We start from the raw sequence: 17112 nt of genomic DNA, 5'->3' as shown, positions 1-17112 counted from the left end.
TAATCTTTTTAGCACACGCGTATCCAGGGCATAACAAATAGAACCAAAAGATCTTGGATGAAATGTTATTGCGCAGAATGAATCACTGAGACTCCAATCGAGTTAACCCGCCAGTTTTTTTGTTGCTGTTGTTGTTTTTGTTTTTTTTACACGCTCTCGCCCAAAAAAATCACGGTGGCCTAATAGAGGAGACGAGTCAGGGAGGGAGAGCGAAAAACCGTCAAATGGAGTCAGCCGGAGACTCCATTTTCTCAATTAGCGCTAACGACGGCTGCTTTGTTGACTTAAACGCCTACAAATGAACTCAATCTGCTGCAATGAAGTGCACGAGATGGACTAGGGCGTGACTCTGGAGCGCAGAACTCCACCAAGGACGTGTGGCACATCATCCAGTGGAAGCCGAAAGTGCTACCGCACCTGAAAAGGTCGAAACATTTGGCGTTCAAACCGTCGTCATGCCGGTGCAATGTCGGCAAATCTTGTGAGACCTCAGTTTAGTGAGCATCTCAATTAGTGGGTTTCAAACTAGCTTGGGAGTCCGCAAAATCATTTGCAATGAATAATTAATTATATTGCATCCTTTTAAAAAGTGGCCAATAAAACAAACATACCAATTACTCATCCCTACCTTAGCTTTAGGTCCATTAAAAGCTTTGATAACTAATAATAATTGACAATAATGAAAAATTGTGACATCACAAATTTCACATCCCTGGATGAATAAGTTTTTTGGTTTTTTTTAGAGCAAAAGGAGTATTTCTTTCTGATAATATAGCCCTATTTTTTTTAAAGGATAACATTGTCTTTTTCAGAATAAAAGGTGTAATATTCCAATAATGAAATATTATTTTGTAATTCATTCCTTAAAATATGACTGTCTTCCCTTGTTAAACATTGTAACATTGCACGACTTCAGTGTGCAGCGCACTAACCTGAGCACCAATGCTAATGCTAACATAACATGAGCATGTACTGTATACTTTACAGTTTTAACAAGTTTATTATAACAGTTTAAATAATTTATTTTTAGGAAAATCAAACCTTATTGCTGTTTGTCTTTTAGTATACCAGCAATTGAGCGACATCATGTCAAACGAGTTTTAACAATTTTGACGTACTGTGCAATCAAATAATAATAAAAACAATTTATATTATATCATATATAACAACTTAAATCTTTTCTTTTTAGGACAGTACATTATTGATGTTTGTCTTCTTTTTAGGCTATACCCATTTGTGCGATTCCGAAGTTTAACGATCGCTAGCCTGGTGCTGCGCTGCTCTGTGTTTGTTCACGAGTGTAGTCGTTTGGCTACGTCTCATGGAAATCGGTTGTGTTTTTTTTTTTTTTTTTTTTACATCATCTAGCAAACGATCAGTCAAATCAATCTATCTGCATGCAATTCCTACACTAAATTGAGATGAACAAGTGTGTTAGTTAAAATACAGTTTGTTTGGTCTCTGCGCTGTTTGGGTATTCGCCGACGCAAACGAGCCTTCATTATTCCGGGGCCAAACGAGGGCCTTGTTGTGATGCGCTACAAATCAAACTGCCGGCAGAGTCGCCAGCGTAATTAAATGGGGCTGCAAATTAGACGCGCCGCTTGTTGCGTGCTAATAGCCGAGGATTTATCCGTGGCGGCGAGGGAGGGAGGGCGAGGGAGCGGCTGGGAATAGAGGGGAGGTGCGGGACGAATTTAACGCAATTAACATCCCGTTGCTTTTCCAGGGCAGAATCCCGGCGAGCGGCAAGATTGGCTTCTTTCCCAGTGACGCCGTGAGGCCTTACCCCTGCGTAAGTGTGCATATTTCCTTGGTGATCAATACGCTGCATTAAGTGTGAGCGCAATGCATTTAGCCCAGTAATGGCTACTATTGACGTCTGGAACGAAGAGATGTGCTTTTCCATTACATGCCTCTGCTCCTGTCGAGGTCTGATTTTAGCCCCCCAGTGTGGCTCCAATATCACATTAATGGGCATCTGACCTCCAAGCCTTTCAAGTGCGATGAATCGCAAAATAACCATGCTGCTTCTTCTTCTTCTTCTTCTCCTATGTGCCAGCTACCCAAGCCTGTCGATTACTCCGCACAACTCTGGTAACAACACGTCATTCTCAATTACGTCCAGCCGTTCACATTCACAATGACCAGGTGGGTTATTTTTGCAGGTTCGCAGGGCCCATGGAGAGGTGCCAGGCTGAGGAGGAGCTCCAAGACCGCGGGAACAGCACCTATCTGGTTCGGCATCGGAGGAAAGAGTGCACAGAGTACGCCATTAGTATAAAGTAAGTGACATTGTAGAAGTTGTTTAATTTTTTTACTGAACCTCCTTTAAGGATATGCTCTCGATTGGACTTCCTGGATGGGTCGGTGTAGTAATTCCTTGATGGATTCAGAGGATCTGTTTTTGTTTGAACTTCCTGGATGGTTCAGTTTTAGATGGCTCCAGAGTAGAAGGAACTTCCTTGATGGGTCAGGGTTCGGCTGCTCCTGATTGAACTTCCAAGACAGATCTGTGTTGGAGTGGACTTCCTGCTTGGACCCATGGTTGACTCAAAGGGTCTGTTCTTGATTGAACTACCTTGATAGTCTGGGATTGGATGGATCAGTAGTAGATAGATCAGGGTTCGACTGAAGATCTGTCCTCGACTCATTTCCTGACTGGATCACTGATTGTGTTTTCATTCACCTTCCTGGAAGGAACTGCTCCAGATTAAAGATCAAAACAGATCCTTTTTAGGATTAGAATGTGGATTCATAACAGATGGAAGTTTCTCGACTGATCCGGGCTTTGTAGAAGTTCTTTCCTGTACTCAACTTTCTCGAAGGATCATTGATGATGGTTCGATTTAGGATCTGATCCAGACTCAACTTCCTGGATGGATCATTTGATCAAGAGTTTGATTGAATTTACTCTTCTGTTACATAGCAAAACTGTTCCAGCATAATAGGCATACAGAGCTACCATTTTGCATGGCCATGCAGCTGGCCAAAACAGGTTAAAAAAAAAAGTTTGATTGAAGTTCTTGGACTTTCTTTGTCTGTCATTCTCAGATGAATCCATAGTATAGTAGACTTTGGTTTGCTTGAGGCTCTGTTCTCGACTCGGCTTCCGCTGATGGGCCTTTCTTATGGAATTTTTTCTTCATTGGACATACAGGTGGGATCAGGGAATGAGAAGGATAGAAGGCTATGTTCTTGACCCAAGAGAGATCTGCTATTGAAGTAACATACTGGATCACTTTCTGAATGGATCAGGGTTCAGACGTCTGTTCTTGGGTGGACTGAAATTTTCAGACGAATCTGATCCTGACTGGACATAGCAGGGTTTGACTGGATCTCTTGGGACCATTCCTCTGTCTCCTTTCATAGAACTTTTAGTAGATGCCACTGTACCCATAAGGCCTAAGTAGAATGTTTAAAGGTTCCAAATCACTCACTAAAACTTTGAGTTCCATGCTAATTCACAATAATGTAAGCCTCTTTTAATGGATTGAATGCAAATACTGAATTAGTCATGGTTAGCACATGATGCTGCACCCGTACGCCCTTTACGTGGCGCGGTATTATGCAAGCACAATAGAAACCAACTGCTGGCTGCTCAAGGTGCTCGTCGTGCAATCTTTGGATGACACACAAAGGAAAATCCTTTTAATTTCCCAGTCATTGTTTTGTGTCTTCTGCCAGGAGACACCGGTGTGTGTGTGTGTGTGTGTGTGTGTGCGTGTACATGTACACGTATGCGCACGTGCCTGACGGCTTTGCATACTGATGATGCATGCATACGTGCGCTCAAGATTGACTCTTGAATGGCAATGATATCAACAGTGTGGCTGATCTTTTAAATCTAAATCTCTGGAACCTTGTTTTTTTTCAGTTTAGTCTTTTTAAAAATATATATGTGTAACCATGCACCAAAAATCACACTGCAGTACATAGCTTGGTTACTAGGGCCAGACCGATAAGTATTTTTTGGAGCAAATCAGTAATTTGGCAAAATAAATCTCTAATAACCGATGAATCGGACGATTAATTAAAAAAATACATGATGAATAAAATAACTTCTTTTTTTTTTTTTTGTCCCTTAACGCTTACAACAATAAAGACGAATTACAGCTACAGGCAGAACATTTGACTGTGTTATAATACTTTGTCATTTAGTCTTAAAATAGGCAAAAAACTGCAAATTTGTTCTGATTTGAAAAGGGCTAGTACCGGCTGATTAAATTGATCAAACAGTTAATCGGTCGGGCCCTTCTGGTTACACTTTGGTTCCCATTGTAAAGGGACAAACAGTAACGCATAAAAGTGATTTTCTTTGTGTAAGCAGGAACAGATTTAATGTAATTTAAAATGAAATGTATAAATATATAATAATCTGCAAACTACTGAGAGTAAATTGTCCAGTAAATCGTTTCTCAAATAGACAAATTAATGTATAAAATAAAATACAAAATGCACATTTAATCATACATAACATCTTAAATCTTTTATTCTTAGGAAAGTGCAACATCAATAGTTTGTCTTCTTTTTAAGGACTAACACTGCAACTGTAAATAGTGTTTAAATAGTGTTTAAATAGTGTTTAAATAGTGTTTAAATAGTGAGAATCGTTACACTACAAAAACAACCAGTAACATTTTTTACTGCTTTGGCTCGGTCGCCAGCCAATCGTAGGACACATAGAAAAACAACCATTCAATTTACAACTATTGACAATTTAAGAATTGCAATTAACCTAACATTTACAGTATGTTTTTGGAATGCAGAAGGAAGCCGTAGTACGGAGAGAAATCCCCCGAGTACGAGTAGAGCATGCTACCTCCGCACAGGAAGGCCGACACCGAGATTCTCCCCGGTCTTCTGCCGTTTGTCACGTAAACCAATGCACCATTTTAATCCCTTTTCAGTCGGAGTGGTCAATTTGTGCAGCGAGCAATACAAGCCACCTGGATGTAAAGGGAATGGGAACATTGCCTCTACGTGTTATGTAGCATATGACCTCATACACATGAATAACGCATTCCACCTGCGTGTATTCATAATGTATCAGTGAATCGGCAGCGTGACCGAACGCCTCTCATCCGCTACGCTGAGAGATTTTACAATGCTCAGTCAACATATGGGAGAATCACAGCGCTCGGTGTGGTGCCGTGTTTGTCATCCTCAAGGTTGGCATAGTGTTAAGCATTCTAACAAAGGAAACATGGGAACATTCCACTTGTGACTTGTTGTCAAGGGGGACTATCAGGGAGCTAGGTCCCATTTCGCGTTGAGATCACTGCGTCATCGTTGAGGAGCCCAATATTCACGCAACAGTTACCAGTCTTAGCCATCACCTAGAAAGATGGGAAACACCATGGACTGGTTGGGTACATATAGACAAACAATCATTCACAACTATAGACAATTCCTTCGGTGAACCTAACATGCATGTTTTTGGAATGTGAGAGGAAGCTGGAGTACCTGGGAAGGCTGTAATAACTCCACACTAGAAGACCGAAGCAAAAATAGACGATTCTGATGTCAGTGATGTTAAGAGTAAGACTTCAAACCCATCAAACGGGTAGCATCCCTTTACTTTAAACACTTTGTAAATCCCACTTTTTTTTTGTTCTTGAAAATGATATACAGTATTGGATTGATCAAAATTCAGGAGCAGTTGTGCAGAGCAAAGAATGCAGTATACAAGTTACTTTAAAATGAATAAATACAAAAAAAAAGACCATGTTGTTACTTTTGTTTTTATTTTATTAAGAACACATTTGAAAAAAATCTTACAAATTGGTAAATCAATATGTTGTATAAAAAAAGAATGGGTAAAAAAAATTTCATTAAAAAAATAAAAATAAGTCAGGCCTGTTGTTTTAACCACTCTACCAAATTTTGGATCTCATCTTTTAATTTTAACAGTTTTTTTTTCATTTCATCAAAGAAAGAACCCTATTCATTTTGAGTCATATCCGAGATGCCCGAATGTTCTTTTCCCATCTCTTCAAACCCGTTGCAGTTTTCCCATTATCAAATTCAGGTGTCACAAAACATAGATTTCAAATCCAAACCACGAATTCCAAGTTTTCCTTTGGAACTAATCTCCTCAGAGTCTAACATAATTTCCAAGCCTTCTCTGCTACACGTTCATGCACTTCTTCAATTCTCCACAGCTCTGTCATCACAGCCATCTTGATGCCATCCATGTCTTCAAAACGTGTCCATTTGATGATGGCCCTTGGGCTTAAAAAAATCACAGCGAGCCAGTTTGCTTCAGTAAGGCGGTTGCTCCAGCACAAAGACATTGTTCTGGGCCAAGAACTGTCAGATGCTCAGAGCGTTGTGAGCAGGCACATTGTCCTGCCGCAACTCTCGCTTCTTCTCGCGTACTGATTGAAAGAAGCAAACGCTTCAGAATCTCTTAGATGTGCTTCTGTGACACAAGTTCTGTCATTTTCTGACAGACTTCATAGATCACAGTGACATTCGGCACTTCATTAGGATTGAGCGGCGTGGGTCGTTGTTACCGTTGTCGTTCTACATAGCGCACTCGTCAGGCTCACCGGTGTGGCGATTTTTGCAAGATAGCAGTGGAGGACGACTTGAGTCAATAGTTTACTCCGCACTTCACAAACAACAACAACAACTGTTACTAACGGTTTGATTGATATATATTTTTGTTATGTTGCCCGGCAAACCCGCTTAACTCCTCCAAAACCCGAACCGGAAGTCTCCACTCTCATCCCAGAAGTGTAAGTCATGCCAAATTATTTTAAGTCATCGGCAGAACGACAGCTAGTATCTTGAAAAAACTTGTAAGTAGTGCCATTCGTAACTCAAGGCACCACTGTACCTGCATTTGTAAACGCAAAGTACCAGGAGCGTTAAATATGACAGCATGTTGACGTTCCTCTCATTTGATATGAGGGAATGTGGAATGTTCTAAAGTGGTCTTGAGTGTGCTCTTGCAGACCTTCGTGACTTTCAACACGGGAGGATGGGCCTGCCTGACGTTGCAAGCGTGTCGAGTTGATTAGCAGCGCATGTCTTATTCATCCCTACGCAGGTTCAGCGACAGAGTCAAGCACATTAAGATTCTGACCAAGGACGGCTGCTTTTACATCGCCGAGAGTCGACTCTTCAAAACTCTGCTGGTGAGGCTCCGAGATGCTCCACAGTGCGTGGAACATGAGTGGAATATTTTTTTGATGTTTTTTGATGTTGTTCTGTTCAGCCTCTTTTGTTGTCAATCATTGCGGAATAACGCTGTCATTAAAACATGCTAACTAGATGAATAAATCAATAGAATAAATGAAGTACAGTGGAACCAGTGGTAGGTAAAAATAGGGAGTAGTTAGTAGTTAGGTAGGTACAGTAGTTAATGTAGGTACAAATGCTATAAAAGTGCAGAGGGGAGAGTGTGTACTATGTAGCTTCACGAGATAGGTAAGTACAGTTCATCAGGTGGGCAGGTAAAGTAAGTAGTCATAGTTGGAAGGTAGTTACAGTTGGTAGGTAGTAGGTACATTAGGTTGGTAATTTAGGTAGGTATAGTAGGTAGGTACAATCGGAAGGTAGATAAGGAGGTAGGTAGGTAAAGTTGGTTAGTAAGTAGGTTGGTCCTTTATGTAAGTAGGTACAGTAGGGAGGTAGTTAGGTAGTAAGGTAGGTAGGTACAGCACTTTGGTAAGTACAGTGGGTAGAGAAGGTAGGTAGGTCGGGTGGCTAGGTACAGTAAGTAGGTTAGTTGAGTAATGTGGGTAATTCCAGTTGCGGGTTGGTATAGGACAGTAATGAGAATTAAGTGGTAAGAGGAAATTGCTTGCATGCATGTCACAATAACACCTGTAGTTAGCACATTCGATTTATATGTCATGCAGTGGCATGTGTTTTGGTCTCGTGCAGGACCTGGTGGAGTATTACAAGCAGCACTCTTTAAAAGAAGGCTTCAGCAGCCTCGACACCAATCTGCGCGTCCCTTACCGGGAATGCTCCGACGGAAACTCGCCTTGGGCTATTAGCAAGACTGGCAGCGGTGAGTGCGCCCTCGCAAAAGACTTCGCCGGAGAGACTTCTGTGTCTGACAGCTGAAGATGCTCCCAGCTTAGAGCGGATATGGTTGCTGGGAAAAAAAAAGTTTGAATTCTTTGGATGGCCCTGTCGTGTGTTCATTTGTGGAGCTCTTCGGTTTACCCGCAAAAGTCCATCTGTGGTGTGTCCATGCGGAGTCTTTGATAACAAATGTAGCATAAGAAGTTGCAGTAATGAGGTGGGACGTAGCAAAGAAGTCGTAGTATTGAGGTGGTTAGACGGACAAGAGGCCACATGGACAGAAAAGGAGAGATGGGAAAAATGGGATGTGATAGACTTGAATGAGCCGCAGGTTGTTGCATCTGCTTAGGTAGGTAGGTAGGATGGTATAGTTGGTTAGTTGGTACAGTAGGTAGAGTAGGTAAGTAGGCAGGCAAGTACAGTACTTAAGGTGTGTAGGTGCAGTAGGTTGGTAGGTAAGTACAATAGGTAGGTAAGTACTTTAGGTATGTAGGCAAGTAAATTATGTAGGTAGGTAGGTACAGTCTTTTACTTGGTAAGTAGGTAGGTACAGTAGTTAGAGTACTTTGGGTAGGTAGGTGCAGTAGGTAGATACATTATGTAGGTAGGTACAAAAGGCTGGTAGGTAGGTAATTTAGGAAAATTAACTTGATGCTTGGTAGGTAACGTAGGTAGGTAGGTAAATTATGTAAATCAGTACAGCAGATTGGTAGGGAGGTATTTTACAGTATACCTACAATATTTAGGTAGGTACAATGTGAAGGTAGGTCGGTAGATAGGTAAAGCAAGTTGGTAGCTAGGTAGGCACAATGGGAACGTAGCTAGGAGAGTAAGTTGGTAGGTAAATGCAGTGTGTAGGTTTGTACAGCAACAAGGTGCAGCAAGTAGGTACAGTAAGAAGGTAGACAGGTAGGTAACTAGGTAGGGAGGTACCATAAGTAGTTGTGTAGCAAGGTAGGTACAGTATGTAAGTACAGTGGGTATGTGGGTACAATAGATGGATAGGTTGGTAGGTACAGCAAGGAGTTGCAGCAGGGAGGTAGTTGAGAAGGTACTTAGTCAGTCGGGAATTTTACAGTAGCTCAGTAAGTACAGGAGGTAGGTAAATAGTAAATAGGTAGGAAGGTATGCACTTTAATCTGGTACAGTAGAAATTTAGGTAGGAACACTGTACAGGGAAGGTAGACCACCTCCAATGGTGATTGGCGCACAGTGTATACTAGTTGATGCAGGGATTAAATAGCAAAAAAAAAAAAAAAAAAAAAACTTGTGAAGATGAAAGCAAAACGAATGGTGAGGAGACCTGGCAGCTCAACAGGAGTCGCCAGAGTGCTCCCAGTTAGAGGCCGGTGCCCCAGGCGAGCACCGGGAGCCTTCCTACTCGGGAGCATCACGCCGCTCGCCTCTGACACCCATGCACAATTTTGCTGACGGGAAATGTCACTTGCGCGACCAGCCAAGTAGAAGTTGAAGAAGAGTGACTGACACAAACCTGGGGGAAACCCCGCGTCTGGCGGCGGGAACACAACCCAGGGAAAAACGTTGGCAAATAAAAAGCACGACAGGCAGCTGGAGTGAAAATACGTAAACAAGCACCACCGCAAGAACAAAGCTAACGTTAGCCTTTTGTGTGTGTGTGTGTGCATCCTCGTCCCTCCTCATCCCCCCCCCCCAAGACTTAGATCCAGAGAGTGTGGGCACCGGCTTCCGTGGAGAGACCAAAGCCATGCCAAACAACAACATAAATAATATAAAACAATCAAAAGAAGCAGTGGTTATAGGCTGAGAAAAAAACAACCCCCCCAAAAAACAAAAAAAAAACCAGATGCCACCGCTGCTGCTGTTGAACGACTCAAAAGACAAGAAATCTGAAAATAATAATGCTGACTTTTGATTGACAGTGTCAGAAAGGCATTCATTTGACAAGATGCGTGTGCACCTAATGAAATTTGCCTGGCCACTTGTTGTTTGGCAGAGTTCATACGGCAAAAATGTAACTGCCCCATAGGCCAATGGAAAGAAATGATAGTAATCTAAACATAATAACAAAATTCATTTATACAAATTTAAAAGGCCAATCTCAATAGATGCCTGCCATTTGTTGCTAGGCAGAGTTTAAAGGGCAAAAGCGCGTCTGCTCCATAGGCCAGTAAAAAAAGAATTATACAAATCTCTGTATAGTTTAAAAAAAATAAATTAAGACCTCACCATTACAGATAATTCTCACAGACATTTGCCTAGTCACTTGTTGCTAGGCTAAGTTCATAGGGCACAAGCACAACTGCCTCAAAGGCTAATGAAAAAAATAAATAAACCATCTTTAATAATAAAATGTGATTGTACAAATGGAAAGGTCTCATCTCAATCGACGCTTCGCCTCGACATTTGCTTGGCTGCTTGTTGCTAGGCAGAGTTCATAGGGGACAAGCCAATGAAAACAATTACAGATCTATACATAATAACAAAATGCCTTTGTACAACAATAAAGACTTCACATTCATAATCTCATCCAGATATTGGTCTGGGCCGTTGTTGCTAGGCAGAGTTCATGGAGTACAAGCGTACATCACCATAGGCCAATGAATGAAAAGGATACAAAACTATATATGATTTAAAAAAAAAAATCAATCCTAAATAAAGGTCTCACTTTTAGTAGACACTTGCAGCCCTTCTGCAGTTGAGTAATTATCTTGTTCATAAAAGTAAGTACAGAAGTTCACTTTTCATCTTGGCCAGTGTGAATAAAAATAGACGTGTAAGGACCTCCTCTCACTCGTCTCTCCCACTCAGCGTTGTTTCCTTTGCTTGTTCTTTGACTTTGCCAACTTTTTCCTCTCTCGCTGTTTCTCCTTTAACCCTCTCTCTCTCTGTACTCTCTCTCTCTTTCTCTTTTGGCTGTTTTTGTGTGTGTAGTCGCTCCTGGTGGTTGCAGCTTTGTTCCTCCCTCCTCCTCTCCTTTCTGGTCAGGTACAGCTACACGGCCTTTGTCTGCTCTCCGGTCTTGCCGCATGACATTGTGTGTTTTTCTTCGCTTCACTAATAAATAATGCAAAAAAGAAGAAAAAAAAAATATTTCGATGCTCGCCAGACAGCCGGTGGCACCGTTCGAGTCAGGATTAGATTTAAAATGACATGGCGAGGAACAATTGTTAATAGCAAAAGAGGGCTTTCAAAATGGAACCAGACAAATGAAAAAATAATACAAAATTAATGATATTACTGTGTATTCTGAATTATGCACGGTGTACAACTGGTTAGAGCATCTGCCTCACATTTCTGAGGACCGGGGTTCAATCCCCGGCCCCGTTTGTGTGGAGTTTGTATGTTCTCCCCGTGCCTGCGTGGGTTTTCTCCGGGCACTCCGGTTTCCTCCCACATCCCAAAAACATGTATGGTAGGTTAATTGAAGACTCTAAATTGCCCGTAGGTGTGAATGTGAGTGCGAATGGTTGTTTGTTTATATGTGCCCTGCGATTGGCTGGCAACCAGTTCGATGACAGCTAGGATACGCTCCACCACTCCCGCGACCCTTGTGAGGATAATGGATGGATGGATGAATTTTGTTTACGATGGCGTATTGATAAATAAGCATGAATATGCATTCGTTTTAAGTGCGACGGGACAAAATATCGATGTTGCGATGTGTCGTTTCCGTTTAAAATTATCAATACAAAGCATTATGTATCACTTTTAACTATTTCAACCTTGTCGCTAACCAAAACATTAGCACCTACTCAGCCGTCTATGTGGTATCTTAGCCATATTGTAGACAAGTTCCCTCTGCAGTGTTAAAGATGATCTAGCTGTTGATCCGCAATGTTGTGTGCATCCCCGTTTGTTAGAAATCGAGACCACCCCCTTATTAGAAATGCTTGGATGTTACCTTTCCTGCATGTTTTTTTTCAATGACATTTTCACTCTTGAAACTGTTGCACGTTTCCATTCCCTTTGTGATGTCCGCAACTCTGTGGTCCGCCAGTGTTTTCGCCAAAGGCGGTGGCCGTGGCCGTTGCTCGCTACGACTTCAGCGCCAGAGATTCTTGGGAGCTGTCTCTACTGCAAGGAGACGTGGTCAACATCTACACCAAGACGTCCAACGGCTGGTGGAAGGGGGAGGTGGCGGGCAAGGTACAGTAGTACCTAGTACAGTTAGCTTTATTGGCTAAATGTTTTTAATGTGGCATTTGTGAAGTCGCCAAATTGCTTGAGGATACAAAGAACATGCCCAGAAAGCCACTGTTTAAACACAAGCCACAGTGAGAGTTTTATGATATAATTTAACAAATATCAACCTTAGCCTGACAACTAGCTAATGCATACACTCATAACAATATTGATAGGAACAAATGCAAGAGCAATGATTAGCTTGATTTTCAACGACTCCAGTACTGTACCATACACACAATTAAGAACTTTGTGGAGTGGCAGTCTAGTATGATATATATATTTTTTTCCACACAATTTTTTTTACTAATAATTTTTATTGAGAAAATTTACTGTATCTAGTACCGGTCTTGCTATATGTGTCTCTCGCTTGTGTTAGCTAATTACTTAAGCCTGAATCTGCTGTTTAAAAGCCTTGAAAACGGCATGCACACAACAGACTAACACATTTTTTTCTTTCAGAATTATCTGGGGAGGTGCATGAAATTCAAGTGTAATGGTTTTGTTTTTGCCATTTTTACTCTCACCAAATCCACAAGGAACAAATGTATTCATTAAAAATGCTGTCAATATAATTTAACCATATCGGTACCAGTCTTGTTCTGAGCGCCAAGCTTGTGGTAGCTAATTTTCGTCAAATTTCGTCACGTGCTTTGATCACGTTTGCATGATTAATAATACATAGCAACATGAAAAGTGGCCGCCGTCTTTGTGGAATTGTATTAAAAGCATGGAATAAGTGCTTCAAATGCCTCTAAAATCCTCCAAAACAAATACATTCAGAAAAAAAGTCATTCCTAAAGTATATGACTTCTTCTACTGCCCACTCTGCTTTTCTTGCAAATGATTTTCCTTTTGCTAAATTGTGAAGCCTTTAAATGGGCTTTGTTTATTGTTTATTTATTATGATTATTATTAAATTTTTTTTGTCATTTTTTGTCTTCTATTTTTTAATAAAATGTCTGGGGGTGAATTAGTGACAGATTAAGTGTTAAAAAAAAACATATCCAGTTGAAGTCTTGCCATGCACGTCTGAAGTTCGACATTGCTCCATTCCTAATATAAAGTGTCCACATCGTGTGTGTGGTTTCTTGTTCCCAGGTGGGTTGGTTTCCTTCCACCTACGTAGAAGAGGTGGACTGACTCAGCCGGGTGACGGATGTCCCGTCCATGTGACCCTGACGCTGTGTCACACCCCCGGCACGCCACATCTCTTTGATGGTGCTGGGAAAAATTAAACAGGAAGGGTCCGCACCCTCTCAAACCTTCTCCTGCCTAACCCCCGCTGACAGGACTCTTATGCAAAGCACATGTCAAGTCACAGATTCGCATCTAGACCCCTCCCTTCGCTCACATACCCCCACACTTGTTCAGTCCCCTTCCTTCCCCGACTCACCTTGTCTTATTATTGATGACTCGGTTGGCTGGTGTGAAAGTTGCCTTGGCTGTCGTCATGTTGCGTTAGCGGGGAAGGCTCAGTCAGCCGGCTGGAAGGCTGGCACGCGCCACCAGGCTGAAGCTGGAACTCACTTGTGGTCACAAGTCATGTAAATAAACGATTATTTAATTGATTCAGTCATCAGTTAAGAGGTGTGTCTCATTACTTTTGTTTACGGAATAGGGGCAGGACTAAAGATTCATATTGTCATGTAATCGCTTCTGGTTCAGAAATAGTACAAAAGTGCCAATATCATCGGTTTTAACCAGGGGTGGGGACAAAATAAAGATATTCGGATGTATCATATTATTTTTTTATGATTGTTTTGATACATAAGTGTCAAATATTGATCAGTTTTAACTAGGAGTGGGATAAAATACCAATATGGTGATGTATGGTTTCCGTTTACGATACCAAATTGAGGCATCAAATATCAACTCAGGATGGGACAAATTGTCAGTATTGGAATGTGGCGTTTCTGTTTATGGTGCAGTATTGATACATAAATGACAATTATCAATCCGTTTTAACTGTAGACCTGGGACAAAATATCAATATTGCTACAGTAGTTTCCGTCTATAATACATCGTTAATATACAAGCATTAAATAATTTAGGGCTGGATAAAAGAATCGAATAACTTGGCTAAATTGACTTCAAAAATAGGTCGACGCAAAACTTCTGCCTCAAAGCGCCAACCCCAACAAATCGTTCCTCCCGGAACTCATGTTCGCGGCGTCGGAACCCATATGTCGTATGGACACATTGCAGACGGATGCACTGATAGGACACTGATAAACTTTGCCAAAACGACAGAGTAGCGTCTGTAAGTGATTTCTAAAGACACTTAGATGTGTAATGCACATATACCATGATGTATGAGTGAGGTGGATGGTGTCTTTATTTTTTTACCTAAACTGGTAATCGCTAGCGCATTAATGCTAATCGCGATTGCTAACCGTGCAGGATTGACCAATTAGTCGACTCAAATTCTGTACACCGAATATATACCATACACTCATTACCAACGTATGCAGTGTGAGGATAGAAGTAAATACCTCATAAATGATAATAGAATGCATGTTTGTAGTAATATGGGGGTTGGGTGGGGGTCAGGGGGATTATTATTTGAATAATTATTTAATAAGCAATAGAAGAATCGATTCTAAAAAGACACTATAGCGACAGCCCTAAAATAATTATGAGTTTGAACTAGAGGTAACATATTGTTTTTGGTTATGATACTGTGTACAGACATAATCGTCAAATATAACTCCGTTTTAACTAGGGGTGGGACAGAAGAACAACATCCTGATGTATAATGTAGGATTCCGTATCGATACATAAGAATCAAATATCATCAACTAGGGATAGGACAAAAGATTAATATAGTTTGGTATCCTTTTCGTTCGTGATGCAGTATTGCTATACAAGGCACAATTCTTGATCAATTTTAACTTCAGGTGGGATGAAATATTGATATGGAGATGTATCGTTTCTGTTTACAATACTGTATCGATACATAAGAGTCTAAATTTTCTTATAAAACAGTATCGAAGCGTCAAATATCATTGAGTTTCAACTGGAATCATGATATTTTGCTATATTGTTTCTGCTTACGATACAGTATCGAGTATACACAAGCGTCAAGTAATGATGAGTACATCTCGGGGTTGGACAAAGTATTAATTGTGTGATGTATCGTTTCGCGTCACTGTACAATATCGATAAATACGTGTCAAATAATGATTACTTTTCACAAACTGAAGTGATCCATGTGGGTATACGCTGATTCCTCTATTGATTTCTGGGAGTAAATCCGTCGCGTTACTACAGCATCCATTGGTGACATTTTATACTATACTCACTATCAATATTATTATATATCACTATAATATATACATAAATAAACAGAAATATTAGGAAAAGACTACTAAAATATTGCTGGAGAAATTATACAAATACAGTGTTCGATAGAAATAAATGAAAAAAATCATTAATACAGAAAAAATCTCAGAAGAAAAATATACAAACATTAGACAAAACGCAACCAATCTTCTGCCATGATGGCTTTGAAGGTGAGTCCAATTTCTAATGTATTTTTTAAAGTGTTTCTTCACTTGATATTATTAATATTTAACGTCAGTCTGCCGACTCGACAAAAAGCCGGCGGTTTCTTCGAATAAATGCATAAAAACAATCATTAAACAGCAAGCCTGGTGTGACACTTGAGGACATTTGTCAATCCCGAGGGAGTCGGTCATCATCCGTATGACGAAATGAATATTGAAGGTGAGTGTGTGAGGTGGATTGTGTTCTTTGATGTTCAGGTCTTCATTTGAACCGCGGTTGGGGGGGGGGGCTGGGCTTCGTTTGATCACCCCAAAGCGCTTCGGTGGAAAAACCAAGCAGGCTTCGCGCTTTCTTCGGATTTTGTTTGCCTTAATCTTTGTGGTTCTGCAAGGAATGATTCAAGGGTGATGTAACAGCTGTTCACTGCTGTGTGCAAACGATGAGCAAGCGCAACGACGTTTAGCGACGCCGTTCTATTCCACACGTGGCAAGTGACTTTCATCAAGAATTTCTCAAATAATCTCATTTGAATTGTGGTTTCGAAATGTCAGATTGGATATGCGCACAAGGTCCTACATCGAAGAATTCCAGAGTGACCACACGTCCTCTTTTTTGTTTTAATTTTTTTTTTATTTTTTCCCTGGACGCATCCAATTTTTCTGGATGTACATGAAAAGAAATCTGATGGGATGCGCAAGGATTTCATTCACTCAGCTGTGATTTGCGTTTCTGTTTAAGTCCCACCTCCCTTTGCAGCCTCACGTTCTCTCTTTACAGTCATTGGTCAGCTTTTCAGTCACTGTTGATGCAGTGATTGGGCGCTCTACTTGTCAGTCATTATAGCAGCACCAAAGATTGGTTGGTGGTGATGTCACTCTATGTGGATGTGACTGACCAAAGAAAGTGGACAAGTGGTATATATTTTTGGAAAAAATAAATAAAATAATAACAAAAGTAATACATATTAGAAAAAAAATACAAATATATTAGATGTAAAATACACAAATATTAGACAAATATTCCATTCAAATAATAATACATGAAAAATTAAAGATTAGAGAAAAAATAGTACTTAGGTGTTGTATAGTATTAGAAGAAAAGATAATTTACACAGACATGAAAAAATAAAATTAAAGTACAATAAAAAAAAACAAATACTTCACAAAAATATTGGATGAGAAATACAAAATATTAAATGAAAACTACCCGAATGTTTGATATGCATGTAATTTGAAAATAAAAGGGGTATAAAGTAAAAAAATGACCCAAACTATTGGGCAAAACTAAAAATATTGGACAGAAATATAAAAATGGTGTCAAAATAGAAAAGAAAAAAGAAATATTAGACAAATATATCTGCTCAAAAATATACAAATGTCGTAAAAATACTAAAAG

General features: G+C 40.4%; 1 protein-coding gene across 5 annotated transcripts in view; it reads left to right on the top strand.

Annotated features, from left to right (window-relative positions):
• The window catches only part of LOC133411468 (guanine nucleotide exchange factor VAV3-like), a 43940-nt gene extending 30162 nt beyond the window's left edge, over nucleotides 1–13778 (top strand). For 2 of the 5 annotated variants that reach the window (XM_061693898.1, XM_061693895.1), the window contains 7 exons: nucleotides 1730–1795; nucleotides 2063–2097; nucleotides 2169–2285; nucleotides 7058–7145; nucleotides 7897–8026; nucleotides 12023–12171; nucleotides 13309–13778. In XM_061693898.1, coding sequence (XP_061549882.1) covers nucleotides 1730–1795; nucleotides 2063–2097; nucleotides 2169–2285; nucleotides 7058–7145; nucleotides 7897–8026; nucleotides 12023–12171; nucleotides 13309–13350 — 627 coding nt within the window. In that variant the 3' untranslated portion in view covers nucleotides 13351–13778. Of the gene's footprint in view, nucleotides 1–1729; nucleotides 1796–2062; nucleotides 2098–2168; nucleotides 2286–7057; nucleotides 7146–7896; nucleotides 8027–10956; nucleotides 11011–12022; nucleotides 12172–13308 lie in introns of those variants that run through there. The other 3 variants (XM_061693897.1, XM_061693896.1, XR_009769671.1) reach the window with 3 other exon arrangements.
• The last annotated feature ends 3334 nt before the right edge of the window (nucleotides 13779–17112 follow it).

This window comes from Phycodurus eques, chromosome 13 (assembly GCF_024500275.1).
Source record: "Phycodurus eques isolate BA_2022a chromosome 13, UOR_Pequ_1.1, whole genome shotgun sequence".
Classification (NCBI taxonomy): Eukaryota; Metazoa; Chordata; class Actinopteri; order Syngnathiformes; family Syngnathidae; genus Phycodurus; species Phycodurus eques.
The sequence above is the reverse complement of the archived record's forward strand: the minus strand, read 5'-3'. Positions and strand labels throughout refer to the sequence as shown.